Source organism: Eucyclogobius newberryi, unplaced genomic scaffold, assembly GCF_026437365.1.
Source record: "Eucyclogobius newberryi isolate DKJ021-1_F unplaced genomic scaffold, fEucNew1.0.hap1 SCAF_19, whole genome shotgun sequence".
NCBI lineage: Eukaryota > Metazoa > Chordata > Actinopteri > Gobiiformes > Gobiidae > Eucyclogobius > Eucyclogobius newberryi.
In genome coordinates this window covers 6868901-6890621 of record NW_027315823.1, presented here as the reverse complement: position 1 = coordinate 6890621, position 21721 = coordinate 6868901, and the positions used below count along the sequence as shown (strand labels likewise).

General features: G+C 45.3%; 1 protein-coding gene across 3 annotated transcripts in view; it reads left to right on the top strand.

Moving 5' to 3' along the window:
- cpne5b (copine Vb) overlaps nt 1-21721 on the top strand; it is a 200641-nt gene that overhangs the window by 60011 nt on the left and 118909 nt on the right. For all 3 annotated transcript variants that reach the window (XM_072451532.1, XM_072451530.1, XM_072451531.1), the window contains exon 4: nt 20308-20411. In XM_072451532.1, the coding sequence (XP_072307633.1) occupies nt 20308-20411 (104 nt within the window). The remainder of the gene's footprint in view (nt 1-20307; nt 20412-21721) is intronic.

The window sequence follows — 21721 nt, the reverse complement described above, 5'->3', positions numbered from 1 at the left end:
GATAAGTAAAATACAAACTTAAATGATGATATGTCTCTGAGTGGTTTTCATTCGACAAAACCGTCTTGATTTATTACATTTTGTGATATTCTGGGGTTCATCTCGGTCAGAGTCTGTTTGACGGTGACTCATGGAAAAGGCCGGCGGACAGGCAGTTTTGAGCTCAATGCAAACAAAATAAAATCAATAATTCAAACGTCTCACCGTGAGCTTTAAAGGAGCCGCTCTTTACTCAAAGTGATTCTCCTTCTGCAGTTTTGACACTTCGGCCTCGATCGCGGCGGAGTTTTACGCTCTCTCGATCCGCCGTCAATTCAGTCAATAGTCATTTTAAACGTGTGATGGAAGAGTGCGGCAGAGAAAGCACAGCCGTCCCTTTAAGAGCGGAGACGTCCCTTTCAGAGCGGAGCCGTGCCTTTAAGAGCAGAGACGTCCCTTTCAGAGCGGAGCCGTGCCTTTAAGAGCAGAGACGTCCCTTTCAGAGCGGAGCCGTGCCTTTAAGAGCAGAGACGTCCCTTTCAGAGCGGAGCCGTGCCTTTAAGAGCGGAGACGTCCCTTTAAGAGCGGAGACGTCCCTTTAAGAGCGGAGTTGTCCCTTTAAGAGCGTCCCTTTAAGAGCGGAGCTGTCCCTTTAAGAGCGGAGCCGTGCCTTTAAGAGCGGAGACGTCCCTTTAAGAGCGGAGCTGTCCCTTTAAGTGCGGAGACGTCCCTTTAAAGGTCCCATAACATGCAAAATCGACTTTTCAGAGCTTTTAACCTTCTTATATTGCTATTTGTGCTTCATATATGTACCCAGAGTGGTTTTTTGATTGATTCCCGCAGTGTTTAGCTATAGTACAGACTATCTCCTTTCCTCGAATCTCCAAACTGACGGGGGGTGTTCACAGGACCGCGTCATAATCACAGGCACGCGTCATCATCCCCCCTCCCCCTCCCCCTCCCCCCTCTCCACCCGCCTCCCCCTCCCGCCTGCCACCTCCCGCCCCCTTCCCCCCGGCTCCGCGCTGCTGCAGGCTTGTCTCCCAATACAAGCACCGGAGTTTTTCTGCTTTGATTTACGACGAAACACGGTTCAAAGAGGCCCAAAACTTCATTAATGATATCGCACTCTTTTCTATTATCACAATGGTGAAGGTTTATGAGGCACTTGATGCAGCAACCGGGAAAATAAACGGAGAGAAGTTCTATCCGATACTGAAAAACCAGGAAATAAGAGCGCGATGGACATATATATATATATATATATATATATATATATATATATATATCTGTTCTGCGCACTCTGTAGAATAAACACCAGATTTATTTCGGCTCAAAGTAATGTTGATCTGAAGTTCTATCGTTTCTCACTCAGTCGCACGGCAGGAGCGGCGCACGGCGGAGCAGACAGCTGTGGGGCTACGTCACGGGTGGGCGGGGCACACACGCGCTCTGAGACTACGTCACGGGTTGGGCGGGGGAGCCAGATCGCTTTTCGCAAGGGTGGGGGCGAATCAAACCAAGCCGTCTGCATTTCCGGGTTGGTGAGGGGGTCCAAGGTCTGGGTGATATTTCTTAACTATTATGTTAAGGGTGTTCCACAACACTTATTATGATCAATTATACACTTAGGATAGACTACGAAACGTGAAAAAAAGCATGTTATGGCACCTTTAAGAGTGGAGCCGTCCCTTTAAGAGCGGAGCTGTCCCTTTAAGAGCAGAACCGTCCCTTTAAGTAGAGGTACTATGACTGTACTTTCACTTACCTCTTTACCATAGCCTTAATTATTCTGTGCGCGGCCTTTGATTATTGTCGTCATGGAGACGCCTCTATTTTAGCTCCATTCACATGTCTTCTTTCATGGAGCCGCCTGAAAGCAGCAGCTGTGAGATCAACAGGGCAGGGAAACATCTGAAATACAGAACACTCATTAGTCCTGCGCATGTAGATTTGTTTTATTGTTCGGTCCATTTGTTTTGCGCTTCATAATGAGGTATTTGATGGAGACACCCCACTCCCCAGACACTTCCTCTAGCTCTTCCAGGAGATCCTTAGATCTTCATCCCAGACCACAGACACATATATCCTCCGGCGTGGCCCAGGTTTCTCCTCTGGCTGGGACGAGACCACACAGAGATGCAGGAGGAGGAGCATGTGGAGGAGGAGCATGTGGAAGAGCAGCGGCGCCACTCTGAGCTCCTGACCAGGCTGAGTGTCTGCTCTCATGTCACAGAAAGAAGGCCCTGGTGCTTTTCCTCCGGACACTGCAGTTTCACATCACATTCAGTCCTGGCCCATTAGGATTCATTTTGACTTAAAGTGGAAGTCTACACTCTCAGTCAAAGAGTCAACATTTGGTTTTAACAACGCAAACAACACAGTAGGTCTTCTCCTCCTGCTGGAGAATTGCTGCAGGTGATGATCTTTCAGCTGCAACTCAATATATTAACCCGACTGATTCTCATTTCTGAAACAACCATGTGGAGAGACGAATCCCGTGGTCATGGATGAGATGTCAATGTGTTTGCAGAGTCTAATCTACTACAGATCTGAACCCAGTGAGAGCGTTTGGGACGAGATGGAGAAGGCTTTCTGAAATCATCAATACAAGATCTGTGTGAGGAACAATGACACAATGAAGATCTGTGTGAGGAATAATGACAAACTGAAGATCTGTGTGAGGAACAATGACACACTGAAGATCTGTGTGAGGAACAATGACACGCTGAAGATCTGTGTGAGGAATAATGACACGCTGAAGATCTGTGTGAGGAACAATGACACGCTGAAGATCTGTGTGAGGAATAATGACATGCTGAAGATCTGTGTGAGGAACAATGACACGCTGAAGATCTGTGTGAAGAACAATGACACGCTGAAGATCTGTGTGAGGAATAATGACACGCTGAAGATCTGTGTGAAGAACAATGACACGCTGAAGATCTGTGTGAGGAACAATGACACACTGAAGATCTGTGTGAGGAACAATGACACGCTGAAGATCTGTGTGAGGAATAATGACACGCTGAAGATCTGTGTGAGGAATAATGACACGCTGAAGATCTGTGTGAGGAACAATGACACGCTGAAGATCTGTGTGAGGAACAATGACACGCTGAAGATCTGTGTGAGGAACAATGACACGCTGAAGATCTGTGTGAGGAACAATGACACGCTGAAGATCTGTGTGAGGAATAATGACACGCTGAAGATCTGTGTGAGGAATAATGACACGCTGAAGATCTGTGTGAGGAACAATGACACGCTGAAGATCTGTGTGAGGAATAATGACACGCTGAAGATCTGTGTGAGGAACAATGACACGCTGAAGATCTGTGTGAGGAATAATGACACGCTGAAGATCTGTGTGAGGAACAATGACACACTGAAGATCTGTGTGAGGAATAATGACACGCTGAAGATCTGTGTGAGGAATAATGACACGCTGAAGATCTGTGTGAGGAACAATGACACGCTGAAGATCTGTGTGAGGAACAATGACACGCTGGAAATCTGTGTGAGGAATAATGACACGCTAAAGATCTGTGTGAGGAATAATGACACGCTGAAGATCTGTGTGAGGTACAATGACACGCTGAAGATCTGTGTGAGGAATAATGACACGCTGAAGATCTGTGTGAGGAATAATGACACGCTGAAGATCTGTGTGAGGAATAATGACACGCTGAAGATCTGTGTGAGAAATAATGACACGCTGAAGATCTGTGCGAGGAACAATGACACATTGAAGATCTGTGTGAGGAATAATGACACGCTGAAGATCTGGGTGAGGAACAATGACACGCTGAAGATCTGTGTGAGGAATAATGACACGCTAAAGATCTGTGTGAGGAACAATGACACACTGAAGATCTGTGTGAGGAACAATGACACACTGAAGATCTGTGTGAGGAATAATGACACGCTGAAGATCTGTGTGAGGAATAATGACACGCTAAAGATCTGTGTGAGGAACAATGACACACTGAAGATCTGTGTGAGGAACAATGACACACTGAAGACCAGTGAGATGGACGCTGGTGACCCAGGTCAGCTGGGACCGGAGAGTCAGGGTGGGGGCTCCGCCTCTGTGATCTGCCCAGCCGGTTTGGGACCCCCTGAAGACCCCCCTGAAGTCCCCCCTGAAGTCCCCCCTGAAGTCCCCCCTGAAGTCCCCGCTGAAGACCCTCCTGAAGGACCCCTGAAGAACCCCTGAAGAACCCCTGAAGAACCCCTGAAGTCCTCCCTGCAGACTCTCCTGAAGACCCTCCTGAAGACCCCCTGAAGAACCCCTGAAGTCCTCCCTGAAGACCATCGTGAAGTCCCTCCTGAAGACCCTCGTGAAGTCCTCCCTGAAGACCCTCCTGAAGACTAACTCCTGAAAGAAGCACATTACAGGAAGAGGCAGGGCAGGTGGAGTCCAGCAGTGCCTGAGGCGTTAGGCCGGTGTAAGAAGGCTTCTGGGTAATAGAGGCGTGGCCTGAAGCCCGAGGTGGTGGTCTTGCTCATGAACCTCAGTTAACTCCAGTTCAAGTGGGCAAATGAGAAGGGAAAGATTTATAACTAGGTTGAAAATGTATGTTGCATGATGCGTCTTACGTATAGAATATACATTTGTAAATATATTCACTAAAAGGCTGGCAAGGCCGCTGCGTTCACCAGCTTCAAACACATGCATGAAAAAAACATGAATATTTATTGAATTTGAGGTTATCTGGATCGCAATGAAAATCATTTCACAAATTATGTACTATTTTCTTGGAGAATCATTGACCATTACAGTATTTTGTTTCCTGCGGGTGAACCTTTTGGACTATCACACGTTCCTCATGCAAATGCAGCGAGTTTATTTTGAATTTAGAGAATGATTCATATGTTTGTGCTCCGCGTTTGACCCTGGTGCGATTCCCACTCGGAGCAGATGTGTGTAGGCTGAATGTAAATGCTCCTGTGTTTACATGAGGGTATCGCTAACAAGGCGTATGCTGAAGGTGTGAAACAGTTATTGACATAAACGTGTGGCAATCATAAAGCCTGGAATATTAGATATAGATAAATAAGCAGCTAGTAAACAAGGCAAAAGATCTCGTGACTTTTATGCCTTTAAATGGCCAGTGATGGGCAGTTCACGGATAAACCTATAGACGGTAAATATTGTGATACTTGCCATAGTATTACTTGATATCGGATCGAAACAAACATCAGTTTTATCTCAAAAGCAGGAATAAAGTATATTTCAAACACAAATGAATCCCTCTTTAACACATTGAATCATATAAGAATGAAAAAGTGCCTCACAAATGACAGAAAATTTAAAACATTGTATTAATATAACCCAGCGAAAGGGCCCTGGCTCGGATCCGGCCCGCTGCTCCTGACAGCTTTAATAACCACACAGACATTATATTATGGGTCGAATTCAAGAGCAAATTTCCCTGTGGGGCCATGAAGAGTATCTGAAATAATTACATGACAGACCACCTTTCTTTTAAATAAGGAGACGCTTTTATCCTCCAGACACATTCGCAGTCCCCGGGTCAGGAGCCGCAAAGGCCTAAAGACATGTGATGCAGCGAGGTGCAAGAGGAGCACGAGGAGCACGGGGAGCACGGGGAGCACGAGGAGCACCAGGAGCACCAGGAGCACCAGGAGCACGAGGTGGCACGAGGAGCACGAGGAGCACGGGGAGCACAGGGAGCACGAGGAGCATGAGGAGCACGAGGAGCACGAGGAGCACGAGGTGGCACGAGGAGCACGAGGAGCACGAGGAGCACAAGGAGCACAGGGAGCACGAGGAGCACGAGGAGCACGGGGAGCACGAGGAGCACAAGGAGCACAGGGAGCACGAGGAGCACCAGGAGCACCAGGAGCACGAGGTGGCACGAGGAGCACGAGGAGCACGGGGAGCACAGGGAGCACGAGGAGCACGAGGAGCACGAGGAGCACGAGGTGGCACGAGGAGCACGAGGAGCACGAGGAGCACAAGGAGCACAGGGAGCACGAGGAGCACGAGGAGCACGGGGAGCACGAGGAACATGAGGAGCACGGGGAGCCGAGGAGCACGAAGTGGCACGAGGAGAACGAGGAGCACGAGGAGCACGGGGAACACCAGGAGCACCAGGAGCACGAGGAGCACGGGGAGCACGGGGAGCACGAGGAGCACGAGGAGCACGAGGTGGCACGGGGAGCACGGGGAGCACGAGGAGCAGGGGGAGCACCAGGAGCACCAGGAGCACGAGGTGGAACGAGGAGCACGAGGAGCACAAGGAGCACGAGGAGCACGGGGAGCACGGGGAGCACAAGGAGCACGGGGAGCACGGGGAGCACGAAGTGGCACGAGGAGCACGAGGAGCACAGGGAGCACAGGGAGCACGGGGAGCACGAGGAGCAGCGGGAGCACCAGGAGCACCAGGAGCACCAGGAGCACCAGGAGCACCAGGAGCACGGGGAGCACGGGGAGCACGAAGTGGCACGAGGAGCACGAGGAGCACAGGGAGCACAGGGAGCACGGGGAGCACGAGGAGCAGGAGGAGCACCAGGAGCACGAGGTGGAACGAGGAGCACGAGGAGCACGGGGAGCACGGGGAGCACGAGGAGCACGGGGAGCACGGGGCGCACGAAGTGGCACGAGGAGCACGAGGAGCACAGGGAGCACAGGGAGCACGGGGAGCACGAGGAGCACGAGGAGCACGGGGAGCACAGGGAGCACGGGGAGCACGAGGAGCACGAAGTGGCACGAGGAGCACGAGGAGCACGGGGAGCACGAGGAGCACGAAGTGGCACGAGGAGCACGAGGAGCACCAGGAGCACCAGGAGCACGAGGAGCACGGGGAGCACGGGGAGCACGGGGAGCACGGGGAGCACGAGGAGCACGAGGAGCACGAGGTGGCACGGGGAGCACGGGCAGCACGGGGAGCACGAGGAACAGGGGGAGCACCAGGAGCACCAGGAGCACGAGGTGGAACGAGGAGCACGAGGAGCACGAGGAGCACGGGGAGCACCAGGAGCACGGGGAGCACGAAGTGGCACGAGGAGCACGAGGAGCACGGGGAGCACCAGGAGCACCAGGAGCACGGGGAGCACGGGGAGCACGGGGAGCACGAGGAGCACGAGGAGGAGGGTCTAACAGCAGAGAGGTTACTGTAAAGCATCTTTTTCTATTGGACCGTCCTCCAAGGAGATGTGGTTACTTTGCCGGAATGTTCCACAGACGTTTGTATCTTATACTTTTATATAGACAGCAGACTTTCACAATTCAATGTCACAATTCCAGACACAAAAAACAGTGTCGGAAATAAAACCTTCCCCGAGTCACTGAGAGTTAGCGACAGTGACACAGTTCATACAGTAAGAATTTAGAAAATGGATAGATGGATGGTCTCCTGTCCTTAGACCCCCATTTTCAGCAAGGAAAGACCACAAAGAACTCTGGGGCAAAGTAGAAACCCTGGGGAGAACCAAGTGAGGAAGAGATCCTACTCCCACAGTGGAACAGGCTGCAGATGGTCATTTGCAGATAAGAGAGTTCTTCCAGGCAGCTGTTCATCTAGAGAGAGTTCCTCCAGGCAGAGGAAGAGCAGTTCATCTAGAAAGAGAGTTCCTCCATGCAGATGAAGAGTAGTTCATCTAGAAAGAGTTCCTCCAGGCAGATGAAGAGCAGTTCATCTAGAGAGAGTTCCTCCAGGCAGATGAAGAGCAGCAGGCAGATGAAGAGCAGTTCATCTAGAGAGAGTTCCTCCAGGCAGATGAAGAGTTCCCCGAGTGAACTACTATCAATGTCTTCAAAATATCGCAATACTGCACCATGAGATCGTGATAATATTGTACCAAGAGATTTGGTTATCGTTGCCCTCCTACTACGCAATAACGTCTCCATGGAAACAAGAATAAGGGGTGGGTAGGGGGTGAAACCCGCAGTGACAAATATGTCGCTGGCGAAAGTAAAGTGTTTTTCAAGTTAAAAGAACATCTCCTGCTCTGGCGCTGGTGCGAGACTGGCCCGGTGTTAAATAAAGTCAGGGGCCACCTCCGAGGGCCCGGAGCCGCTCGCTGTCGTTATCGGAGCTGTGAGGAGCCGTGTCAGAGGGTCCCTAGGTCACGTCGGACCAGCGCTCGGAGGCTTAAAAAAACACGTCAATTTTCCGCTCGACCAGTCGCTCTCTCGTTCGGGTCTCTCCGGCCGGCGAGGAACAAACCGGGCGTGAAATGCTCGCCCCCCGCACGCCGTCCAGATGTGCCACCCGCAGGAGCCGTGTGTCACTACCGGCCCCGCGGAGCAGCGTAAAAAGGGGGACGTGTTTGAAGTGTGACCTCGCTCTGCACCTGCACGTCCACGGGGCACGTCCGGCTGGATTATACGGAGAACGAGTCACAGCTTCTGCCGCTATGATTCACACCAAAGTTTCACCCAAAAAACACGCTTCCTCCGGAGACGGGAGAGTTCTCCGGGCTCCAGCCACGCCCGAGGTTTATATTTAAAACACTGTTATAGCAATTTATCCGCTGATGAATGTGTCCAGTTGAAGAATGGCATATACATTTGAATTATTAAAAGTAATCGTGTCTGTAATCGAGTTGAGTTAAAATGAAATGAATTAAAGGCACCACAGGGCCCAATCCATATTTAATTAGCTTTTGAGTTAGATGCTGTTTAAATGAAAATGAACGACATCAGGCAATAGCGGTTTGGGTAAATCATTCATTTGCAGAACGTTTTGATATTATAGCATTTAAATGTGAAAATTCTGCTTTTGAAACATGGTTTGTAAAATGGCATTGTTAACAAAACCGACGTGAGAGCAAGAGTAAGTCTGAGTTGCCTTGGCAATAAATACATTGATCACATGTTCTGTTTGTCACCTTTGGTCACGTTGTAAACGGCTCTATAAATAAAGGTTGACTGATTGATTCTGTTTTAGTCACCTGCAGTGGCATCACTGAAAATATCTCACATTTACAAGTCGGTGTCATCCCTCATTGGAAAAGAGTCTTTATCAATCTGCAGATGGAGTCTGAGCGCGCTGATGTTCATCCTACTCTGAGTAAGCCCTGCCCACCGAGCGAAGCCTCCTGTTTATCTATTTGTTAGGACTGTTCCCCTGAAAACTAATTTTCTTTGTGATGGACCATAGGATTGTGTTGGCTGCAGCTCCCTCATCACTGATGAGTACCTGATGAGCATCTGAAGGTCCAGGACTGATGCGGCCACGTGGCTTCAATATGCTGCTTTATATTAATCCAACAATCGGATTTCTATGGCCGTTACAGGGCTGTTAGGGTAACAAAGAAGATAGGTTTAGTTTCAATGGAAACTTAAAACAGAAACAAAGAGATAAACAAGTCAGGCTGTTAACAGGAGGCTCCGCCCGGTGGGCAGGGCTTCCACAGCTCAGAGAAGAATACATTATTAGAGTTCTCAGACTCTTGGATGAGAGACAAAACGTCTTCTTACAAAAAACAAAACAAAAACTGTAAATGTTCATGTATTTTTGGGTTCATGTGTGAAGCAAAAGGAAATAGTTGAATGTGTTTTGTCCTCATCTTTCTCTCGTATGGAAGTTAAAGCTGATTCTCACAGCTCGAAATGAGGAAGTATTTAAATATAACGCCTCCCACAAACTCCTCCCACAAACCCTTTGGCACGTGGTTAATGTGAGACTGTTTCAGCAGAGCCTTTTTCAGACGGGAAAGTCAAGGTGGTCCACCCAAGGGCAGCCAATAAGAGCGCTGCTTTCAGCTCTTACTTCAAGAATTGGTAAATACTTTAAAAGTGTTTTCCCAAGAAACTTAGATCACTGAGCGCTATCTGAAGTATCGTATTTCTTGTCAACCAGGAAGTAAGAGTCGGTGTAATCCCTCATTCGTCCAGGCGTGTTCCATAGTAGAAAAAGCTTCAGTTGTAGTCATCTGGACTCAGTTAGAAAAAATAGACGTTTCGACTCTCATCCAAGAGTCATTGTCAATGACTCTGAATTTAGGTCGAGAACTCCGATATTTATCCTATTCTGTGGTAAGTCCAGCCCATTGGGCGGAGCCTTCCTGAAGTAGAAAGAGTTGTTTGTTTCAACAGAAACTCCCCCCTTGTATCTACTGAGCTAGCCTATTCAGAATTTTAATGGGCTATTAGAATCCTCTTTGTCTTTGTGAGACCCTGGCTCAACCACCCTGAGTACATGATTAGCATCTAAATGACCTGGTCCTCTACCTTTCCAGGGGTTCAGTATCCCATTATAGATACCAGGGAGATTGAATCTTAGCCCTCCATTCCTGTTTAAAGAAGGTCTTTCTTTTTTAACAAAAATAGGAATAGGAACAGGAATGGAGGGCTAAGATTCAATCTTCCTGGTATCTATAATGGGATACTGAACCCCTGGAAAGGTAGAGGACCAGGTCATTTAGATGCTAATCAGGTACTCAGGGTGGTTGAGCCAGGGTCTCACAAAGACAAAGAGGATTCTAATAGCCCATTAAAATTCTGAATAGGCTCGGTAGATACAAGGGGGAGTTTCTGTTGAAACAAACAACTCTTTCTTCTTCAGGAAGGCTCCGCCCAATGGGCTGGACTTACCACAGAATAGGATAAATATCGGAGTTCTCGACCTAAATTCTTTTATTGACAATGACTCTTGGATGAGAGTCGAAACGTCTATTTTTTCTAACTGAGTCCAGATGACTACAACTGAAGCTTTTTCTACTATGGAACACGCCTGAACGAATGAGGGATTACACCGACTCTTACTTCCTAGTTGACAAGAAATACAATACTTCAGATAGCGCTCAGTGATCTAAGTTTCTTGGGAAAACACTTTTAAAGTATTTACCAATTCTTGTAGTAAATTCTGTTTTAAAACCCCCTTTAATAAAAACATTTATAAAGCTATGTATTAAATCATCTTTTTAAAACTCCTAATTAAAGCTTTACTCTATAGTCACTATTTTAAGTTGGGTCAGTCCATATTTTCAGAGCTTTAATTACAAAATGACCACAGACTTTTGAGTGCAATAAGGTTTCATCCGTTCCTCTTTTCTTTTTCTTCTGCCTGTTCCTGTTCCGGGTTTATAATGTACAAATGTTTCTGATATTGCGAGGAAAGTCTTTGCGTCTGCTGGTCTGTCTTCAAATATACTCTCTTTAATTACTGATTTGCTGCACAGAATCCGAAACCCCGGCACTGTAACTCCACAAAGTTTAATCTGCGGTGTTGAAGTTCCCGTTGGATCATCCGCAGAGGCAATTAAATTTGGACGCTGCACAAAATCCTGAAATTACCATAGAGCAAGGGATCGCCGGCAGACAATAACTTCTGATCATGCATATTCATCTTCTCTGCATATATTTGCTCACACACATCTGTTCACAGTCGCCTCCAAACGCAGTTCATCTCGGAAACGGCTCCATTCTCCAAAAGTGAGCGATTATTTTGTGCGATTAGAGGTGAAAACAACAACAAAAGTATGAATGAAAGTATTATGACTCGAGCACTGGGTAATTATTTGAACCAAATGTAGGGTTTTCTGTAATGGCAGAAACTGAATGTGTTGGTGTAATGCCTTCTTTGTCCAGGAGGGCTCAAGGTGGAAAAAAAACAAACAAAAAAACTTGCCAAAGCAGTCATGTGGACAGTTCATTCCAATCAAGAAAAAACACTTAATTCTGGTGTTTCTGAAGAATAGAAACGTTAAGTTCCAAGAAACACAAATGATGATTTTTCTTATCGGGGATTTGGTCCAAAGACGTTCCATATTTATCTTACAATACAAGCAAAAGCCTTTTTCATTTATCTTCTTTTTTCTTTTTTTGGTTTTGTGTTTTTTTTTTGTACTTAAAGATGATTTTTTATTCCTTTAAATCAACTTGTGGATAGTTTCTCCTTTGGATTATCTTTCCTTAGATCTATCAAATGAGCTGATATCTGATTCTTAAGGCTGATTTACAATAAATATGAATGCATTTTGAATTTTTACACACATTTTTAGTAAGATCTGATTTCCTCAAATATATAAAAAGTGTCCAAAATATTTTCTGTAAATTTAACCCTGGCACAATCATTTATTTGTACTTGAAATGTCTCAAACATGTGTGATTCTGATGTTTCTGAAGAAAACACCACAATATTAAAAAAAAATAAGAAACACAAATGTTGATTTGTTTATTGGGGATTTGGACCAGAAACTTGCCATATTTATCTTAAAATACAAGCAAAAGCCGTTTTCTTTCTTCTATGTTTTTGGTTTTTGGTTAGTTTTCTCTCTCAACACGTAAACTGCCATCTGGAAACACCAACCATGAAATTAAAGATGATTTATTATTCCATTTCATCAACTTACGGACGGTAATTCCCCAACAGAGATGTAAAGATCTAAAAGTCGCACCTGCACGCACCAAACTTTCTAATCCAAACTACAACCAGAAAGATTAGCTGATATCTAATTCTTACGGCTGATTTATAGTATATTTATAAAAACATTTTGAATTTTCAGTAAGATCTGATTTCCTCAAATATAAATAAAACTGTCCAAAATATGTTCTGTATATTTCACCCTGGCGATTTAAACGTCCCAAATATGTGCGATTCTGGTGTTTCTGAAGAATACACAGCAATATATGGAAACATTTGAAAATTAGATATTACAAAATTTGACTTCCGGCGCTTGGCATACAAATTTTAAAAAAGAAAAATGAAAAAGACAAGTTAAGTTGAACACTGACACGGGCAAAGCCTCAGTCTTAATTCTGTTAGATCTGAGTGCTGCTTTTGACACTGTCGATCATGGGATCCTCTTACAGAGACTAGAGGACTGGGTGGGCATCACTGGCACTGCCCTAAACTGGCTAAGGTCCTATCTGGAAGACAGGAAGTACTTTGTTGAAATTGGTAACTGTATCTCAGACCACATGACCCTGACCTGTGGAGTGCCCCAAGGGTCAGTCCTGGGTCCCCTTCTGTTCAACCTCTACATGCTGCCGTTAGGTCAGTTGATACGCAGTGAAAATGTGTCCTATCACAATTATGCAGACGACACTCAGATCTATGTTTGACTGTCGGCAGGTGACTTTGGACCAGTAGATTCACTCTGTCACTGCATCAAACAGATCAGTTTGTGGATGCAAAACAACTTTCTCCAGCTGAACTCAGACAAGACTGAAATAATCGTCTTTGTCACAGAAACAAAGAGAAAGTGTTAGCGGTCACCTCCAGAGTCTTGCTCTAAAACCTACAAACCAAGTTAGAAATCTGGGGGTAATAATGGACTCGGACTTGAATTTTAACAGCCACATCAAATCAATAACACCAGCAGCGTTTTACCATCTAAAAAACATTGCCAAAATCAAAAATATAGTGTCTAAACCAGATTTAGAGAGACTTATCCATGCGTTTGTCTCCAGTAGATTAGACTACTGTAACGGCCTGTTCACTGGTCTCTCCAAACAAGCTGTAAAACAGCTGCAGTACATCCAGAACGCTGCTGCTCGGGTCCTGACTAGAACCAGGAAGTACGATCACATTAGTCCTGTTCTCAGGTCTCTGCACTGGCTCCTGTGGCTCAGAGAATAGACTTTAAAGCAGCTCTGCTTGTGTACAAGTCTCTCCATGGCCTAGCACCAAAGTACATCTTGGATATGTTAGTGCCATATGAACCATCTCGGACTCTGAGGACCTCAGGGACCGGCCTCCTGCTGGTGCCAGAGTCAGGACTAAACATGGACCAGCCTCCTGCTGGTGCCCAGAGTCAGGACAAAACATGGGGAATCTGCGTTTCAGTTTTATGCAGCTAAAATCTGGAACAGTCTTCCTGAAGATGTGAGACAGGCTTCTGCTCTGACAATGTTCAAATCTAAGCTAAAAACTGTTTTGTTTAGCTGCGCATATGACTGAAAGGATTTTTTTCTTTGCACTCTTCTCTTTTGTTAGTGATTTTATTAGTTTAGACAATCAGTTGGATTGATCATTTTTAATTTAGTTAATTTTATTGTATTTCTGTTACTGTAATTTCTTTGTGATTTTAATGCATTTTTTCCTGCTGTGAAGCACTTTGAATTGCCTTGTGTATGAAATGTGCTCTACAAATAAACTTGCCTTGCCTTGCCTTAAGTTAAGTTATTTTAAACCGTAAATTATTATTATTATTTTTTCTATAAATGTACCAAATATGTGCGATTCTGGTGTTTCTGAAGAATACACCACAAAAAATTGAAAAATTTGAAAATAAAATATTACAAAATTTGACTTCTGGGTTATGGCGGCGCTTTGGCATACAACATTTAAAAAAGAAAAATGAAAAAGAAAAGTCAAGTTCCAAGAAATGCTAGTTTTGCTTTGTTTATTAGGGGTTTGGTCAAGAACATATCCAAAATATTCTTCGTAAATTTATCCTTCGCGCAATCTATTTTTTTTACAATAAATGTACTAAATATGTGTGATTTTTTTCCCCATTTTCTAAAACGCAATACTACAGGATTGGTTTCAAAAGGATCTCTCTGAATACAAGCCTCACCTGCAGCGCCTCGGCTCGTCTCGTGTGGATTTTCTCAGTAATTACAGCGACATTCACCACAAACCGGGACAAAAACATCTGCATTTCCACCGCCAAAAGCCCGTTTCCGACCTGCCCTCCGGTTTTAAACGGCGGGCAGTTTTTGTTCGTCAACCTGACTGACGTTTTCTGATTACTACCACACCTGCGAACACATTCTATCCTTCCTCCCCCTCGGTTCTCCTCATTGTCCACGAGGGTTGTTTCCGGAACGGCCCTCCCGGGAGCTCGCGGCGTCTGAAGCTCGCGGGAACGTCCACGCCCGCGTCTTTGAGCGCAACTGAACGCCGTTATGCTAATTAGAGAGGCTTAATATTACACGGAAGGGAGGAAGAGCGAAAGGGAGAGAAGAATCGGGAGAGGAACGCGACGGGAGAGTCATAACACGGTGGGCAAATCCAGGGAAGGAGATAATGAAATATTCGCCCGCTCGGTTAAAGGATTACAGACAATACTTAAAATGTCTGATAAAAATAAACTCTGCTGAAAGTACAGGGGGATTAGGAGAGATTCTGTGACACCAAACGCAATATTCAATGTCTAATTTGATTTAATGGGCTCGGGATAAGACAGTTTAGCGCCAAGACCTCCACCGAGCCGTACTCTGCTAAATGGACTTTTATGAAATTGTTAAAAAATGTTCTATCAAATATTAGACTTTCTGATAAAAAAAGAGAACGCACATTACTCCAGTGTGAGCCCAGCTTCTCTGCCCCAGCATGCATCGCGGTTTGGGGCCGGACTTCGACGCTCAGGCTGCGTCCAGGGCCGAACGTAACGTAAAAAAATCGAAATATTAACAAATACGTAGCTTTTTGAAGAATCTGGAGCCGGTGAACGACTTTGAGTCATTATTCATGCAGTCACAGCAAGTGTAGGAAATAATATGTACTAATATGTGTTCTGATGTTAAAAGATGATTGTTAAGACCTGTTGCTGTTTAAGTTTAATGTTAGAGAATAAACTGTCCATGTAACGACTCATTGTGTGCATCGCGATTGGGACTCGTAGTTCTAGCGATAAAAATATGCGATGTAGCTGCCAGAAATGAATGAATATAGGTCAAAGCTGCCTCTCCTCTGTCCCAAAAAACAGAGAGGAGACCAGACTTACACAGCCCCTAAACTGCGCTCCCCTTTCAAACGAGAACCTTTCCATCCGCCCATGTTTTTAAATACCGTATTTTTCCGAGTCCGCCGTACAGAAGCAAACGTTTTATGCAAATTATATTTTTCAATGATTTCGCCAAACGGTTCATCAACAGTTCGTGACATCATCGTTTTAAAGTCATCTCTCTTTGGACTACACTCCGAATGTTATGAACGAACCTCCCAAATATAACAGTATCAACAGTATCAGTTTCAAAAATAAAAACTTTAAAATTCACAGTTCCAAATGATTATAACAGAGTTATTGTTGTAAAGAACTGAAAATGTGTTAAATTAGAAGCATTTGCAGGTCAAAATCTATTTCAGTCAAACCATCTGATCTGGTCAAGTTATATTTTTAACATTTGACCCCTCATTTGACAGGAGCTTAACACTTCTTTGAACTCGTGAGTTTGTGGAGAGTTTCTGCTCGAATTTTTTTTCAGGAAGTCAGAATATCCTCCCAGAGCTGCTGTTTGGATGTGATCTGCCTCTCGCCCTCATAGATCTTTCACCTGACGATGCTCCAAAGGTTCTGAATAGGCTTGAGGTTTAGGAAACGATGAGGGAGGGTGGGGCTTCTTCTTTTATGCCCATAGCAGAAGAAGAATACCACATACTTTTACTTTACACTTTCACATCATCAGTGAACAAGGCTGTTTGTCTAATGAGTCTTCGTGTATCTCTGGGTCGACTGGAGCCGTTTCTGCTCGTGAGTATTGTTAAAGGGCTGAATAGAAGGTTTATTCCTAACTGCAAGCCTCTGGAGGATCCTACACCTTGATGTTCCTAGGACTCCAGAGGCACCAGCAGTATCTTAATCCCATGTATTAGTTCGGCACAAACCTTCCTCATCGTGCCTTAATCTGTGCTCTGAATCAGCTAAGCAGCTAATAGTACGACGATCACGCTTAAGTTTTTGTGAAATATCCAAGCCGTTCATCTCTTTCACACTTTTCAGCACCGGAGAGCTCCGTTTTCTTTCCCATATCGCTTGAAAACGTTGGTCTGTTAAACAACGTGGAACATCCTCCTTAAGTAGTTTTTCCTTTAATTGGACTTACCTGGCAAACTAATTGGCACAGGAGTCTGAGATTGATTATATTGACCCAAAGAGCCCAGAGACACAATCCCACGCACGTGTCTCACAGGAAAACAAACAAAGTGAGGAAGGATCGTCAATAATAAAGACAGTCGGCCCACAAACCTTCTGTTTTAACTTCAACTTTCTCTACTGGGACTCACTTAAGGTTTTACTTCAATTAGATGTGCTTCAAATTGGGCCAACTATATGAAATATAACATCTATTTTCCTCCAGTCTGATGTGCTGTCGACCAATCAGAGCGCTCCATCCACTGCCAATGACAGCTGGGGGCGTGGCAAAGGTGTCTGGGGGGCGAATCATCACAAGAGGTTTTCTGGACTCCGCCCCTTCTCCTTTGAACTGTAAAAAGACAAGCCGCTTATACACTTTAGTTTGGTTCTTTTGATTAAGCCACAGTTTGAACTGACGCCAGAACGACAAACTGTGCTCACTGATGCCATCCTCCTGTTGTGGTCAAAGTATAAACTACAGTCAATGGAGGGACCTATCATAGAGCCCGTTGTAGCCTCCTGTGGCCCTCTGGGGGCCCCTGGTCATCTAGGACACACTTTCCACTGACTTCCTACAGGCGAAGGGCGTGTGTGCACCAGACTGAACTCAAATTTCATGCGACATTGTTAAAATATTTGCTCATTTGTGTTTCCTGCATTCTGTTTCAAATATTTGTGTCCACAAAGACCCTAACCCTTTGAATGGATTAGAAAATATTTTTTGGTAACATCTTGCAACATTTCTTGCATCACTACTTTGTTCTTCTACTTGAAGAATGTTATTTTGACATAAGCACATTTCTCTGCTGTAACTCTGTGCTCATTAGTGTCTCTCTCGGCCCTGTGAGCTCTAATGAACCAGAGTTTGTCCTTTCACTCAGTGAGACTCACACTTCAGACCAATGTGTCTCCCTCACCAACACCCCCAGTCTCCCCCCGGTCTCCCCCTGTCTCCCCCTCGCTCTCTTCTCGTTAGACACCACGCTCGTTGTCGCTCTCCATATTTCAATTTATTATTATTTGTATAGTTGTTTGGGACAGTTCATATCGAGAAACACACACGACACACAGGATGTGAGCACGCTGGAGTGTAGCCATGGCCTCATTCACTCTTTCACGTGTGGTGGACGGTACACGGACTGTACACGGACAGTACACGGACAGTACACGGACACACGGTACTCAAGGAAGAGCGCGTGTGAGCCAGGTAACAATATGGGGCTGATGGCCCATTAAAGGACTGATAGTAAACAAAGAGGTTTAGATTCTGGTTAAAAGAAGTTCCCCTTCTTGATTCGCAGATTGAGAATGACTCTCGGATGAGTGTCGAAACATTTAATTTTTACTAAAAAAAACAGATGATCCGCTCCTCCTCTCCTGTCTCTCTCTCTTTCCTCTCTTCCCCCCCTCTCTCTCCCTCTTTATGCTTCTCTTACAGTGCTTACTATGCTTCTCTTTCTTTGCGTCGGAATCCGATTTGAGACCAGAATCCACCAGGCTCTGCAGTTGCACAAGCTCATCTAAAGTTTGGAAGCCGCTGATTGCTCTCTTGTGCTCTCCGGCTGAAATTGCTTTTTAATACCTTTTTGCCCCGTGCTTTTGTACACCATTATCAGCAACATAAAACAATTTTAGCGAGTGAAACATACGGTTATATGTTGCACTACGGACTGTTGCCTCCGAATGGTATCTGAAATGAGATCTGGCATTGGCCCTCAGATATTTGATTTGCTCCCGTGCATTCTTGAATATGATGTCATGATTTCAGTTGGAGGGGCCGGTCTATGGAAGGGAAACAGCTAAAGTTTAAGTTTGAATAATGCGGACACTTTTTGAAAACATGAAAAATCACTTTGTTCATGTGCTGACAGTGGAGAGTCTTGTGCCGGGTTTTGTTCCATGTGGATATGCCAAGTATTTGCAGAGGTACTAACCATAAACCACGTCAAAACTTGTCTTATTTGATAGATTATTCAGATTTGTTTAAAAGTGGGAGTTAGTCTGGGCAAATATCCACACGTTTGTTGTAGTATTAACAGGTTAAAATGGTCCAAAGTGCTCCAGATGCAGAAAATGCTGGAGGCACTGGGCACACTGCTGGGCAATGTGCCCAGTGCGGCCTCGGCGTCGGGAAATCGCCTCCGGCTATTTGCTGAATGTCCTCCCTCAACCCCATTTTCACAGCGGTTTGTAATGTCTAAGAAATGATAAAATTACTCAAGAATGACTGAAATATTTTTAAATGCCACATGTTTTGACACCTTTGCTGCTGTATTTAAACGTCTCCGTTTGGTCCTCTTCTCGTCCCGGTTTGGTCCTGTTCTCGTCTCGGTTTGGTCCTGTTCTCGTCCCGGTTTGGTCCTGTTCTCGTCCCGGTTGAGTCCTGTTCTCGTCTGGGTTTAATCGTCTTGATGCCCAACAGTTGTGCTACCGCGTTTAGCATCAATGGCGCTTCCTCACGCTCATTTCCAGGCTGAAGCGCTCTCATTGTAACGCACAGCCATGCGCTCGATAAACACTTTAATCCTCCACAGTCTTGAATGATTTATGTGTAGGTCTTAATCAGCTTTTTGCCCTGTACCGTGCATATGCTACAACTGGACCGGAGCCAGGCGATTCCTCCGCCGCCGCTCTCGTCTTGTGCCTCCGCGGACCCAGAACACACTAATTAGGACGCTTTAATCACGCGCCGCTTCCTTTTCCCGACATTCTCTGGCACAATCCCTCGCCTTTTTTTTTTTCCAGCAGTTGCACTTAAGTACTTGTATTATTTTTCTTTCGTTTCCTCCATGCGGATCCTTCTGCCGGGGAGGCTGACTGCGCTTAATTATGTGGGCGTGAAGGAGGATCAGGAGCGGCGTGTGAAGGCGCGGCCGTGTTAATCAGGCCCCGTGCTGTGAAAAAAAAAAGAAACGGGTTTTGGCATTTCTGTGTTTCATGTTTCAGAACCAGTCAGCGTTTGTAAAGTTCAAATACCTCCAGAGCAATCGTAAAAGTAAGAGTTTCTTATTTTAAATGTTGAACGAGATGGAGATGTTATTGCTTTGCCTGGGACGTTCCATAATATGGCATTAAATGTATTTGTTTGGGTGTTTTAGAGTTAAAACCATTTATTCTTTCAGTGAGAAGGGTCATCGCTCCACAGATCTGACCTGGACCTTGTTCTGTGACGTCATTTTCTCATTTCCTTGGAGAGTTAAATACCGTACTGTGGAACATTCCAGGCCAAGAATCTTTTCCACCAAATGTTTTTTTTTTTGTGATTATTTCCCTTGTTTTATATATTTTAACTATAATTTTCGTGCCATAATCTGTCTTGTACAGCAATTGAAGGAAGTGTTGGTCGTTTGTATGTTATATAGATAAATTTGACCTTGAACACAATAAAAACGAGTGATCGGGTTTAAGAATGGCATCTTTCTAACACTCAATTAGATCAGGACTTCCTCCCTGTCGAAATGAGGAGCAGCGTCTCTACTCCGAGATCCTCGAACTCTTTTCGAAACATTGGTTTAATGACTGTCCTGTTTTCTGCTCTTCTCTCAGTTTGGGCGGACGGAAGTGATCGACAACACACTGAACCCAGACTTTGTCCGAAAGTACATCATGGACTACTTCTTCGAGGAGAAACAGAATCTGCGCTTCGACCTGTGAGTTCATTTTTTTCTGGAGACTGACATTTCTGTTTCAGCAAATGTCTCGTTTTGGATTGATAAAAAAAAAAGAAAATGTAGAGAATATACACAGAGAACCTGTCTGGATCCCCGGCTAACTGCTCTCCAGCTTCTGTCCCGACAAATAAAGCTTAACGAAGATCTATTGTGCTTTTGTCCGCTGCATTATTATAATCCACGACACTCTTGAATACACAACATCGAGCGGTTCAATGAGAAGCAGAAACAATTATAGTTTAAAGCTCGTTAAAGCCAATTTTGCATAATAGGTCTCCTTGCAATGAAATCCACATCAACAACTCGTCCACCCAAAAGACAAAATAAAACCCGGAGCACACTGTAAACGTCACGTACAAAATGCCCTGCGAGTCTTAGGGCGAAACGTACATCGGGAAACAAAAAAGGAACCTAGGACAGAACGTGAGAATGACATAGCGAAAAACAAAACACAAAGCAGAACAAGGTAGAAAAAGCTTCAGTTGTAGTCATCTGGACTCAGTTTGAAAAAGTAGACGTTTCCAAACTGAGTCCAGATGACTACAACTGAAGCTTTTTCTACTATGGAACACGCCTGGACGAATGAGGGATTACACCGACAAAGCAGAACAAGAACAACTCAAATCAACCGTTTCTGTCCATCGTAAAAGAGCGGACCACGTTTTGGACCGGGACGGAGCAAAAGAGGTCGACAAACGTCATTGCCGCATCAAAACGGCAACGGGAATATGGAAACATGCCCTACGAGACGATTAACCAAGACGAGGGGGCCTTTTTTACTGTCACACACCTGGGATTACAGTCTTGCAGAAGTCGGACTGCAGATGGCGTCATCGCCCTGCCCGGACAGCGCCGAAGCGTGTGCGAATCAGCTGGTACGACACGTCACGGCGACATCACGTGACCGTTTGGAGAAACTGTTGGGTACAAAAAGCAACATTCAAACTGCTCTGAAAAAAGAACGTTGTCGATGAATTATCAGAAGACCAAACGGGCGATATGATCATTGGATTATAAAGCTCATGAACCGAAAAGAGCGAGTGCCGTTGCGGTGTAATTTACATCTGATTCCGTTGTGTGTTTTCTCGATCGGGGTGGTGAGCAGGGCGACGCTTCACCGCACACAAGCCGACGCCTTTGACAGGAAGGAAAACCTCACGTATCATTAGCATTAACAATACTATATGTGTGAAGGAGGCCTACAGCTTGTTAAGGAGGACTCCACGGTGACACGAGGAGCACTCGGAGCAGAGCTGACGACTTTTGAACACGCTCGCCTCTCGTCTTTC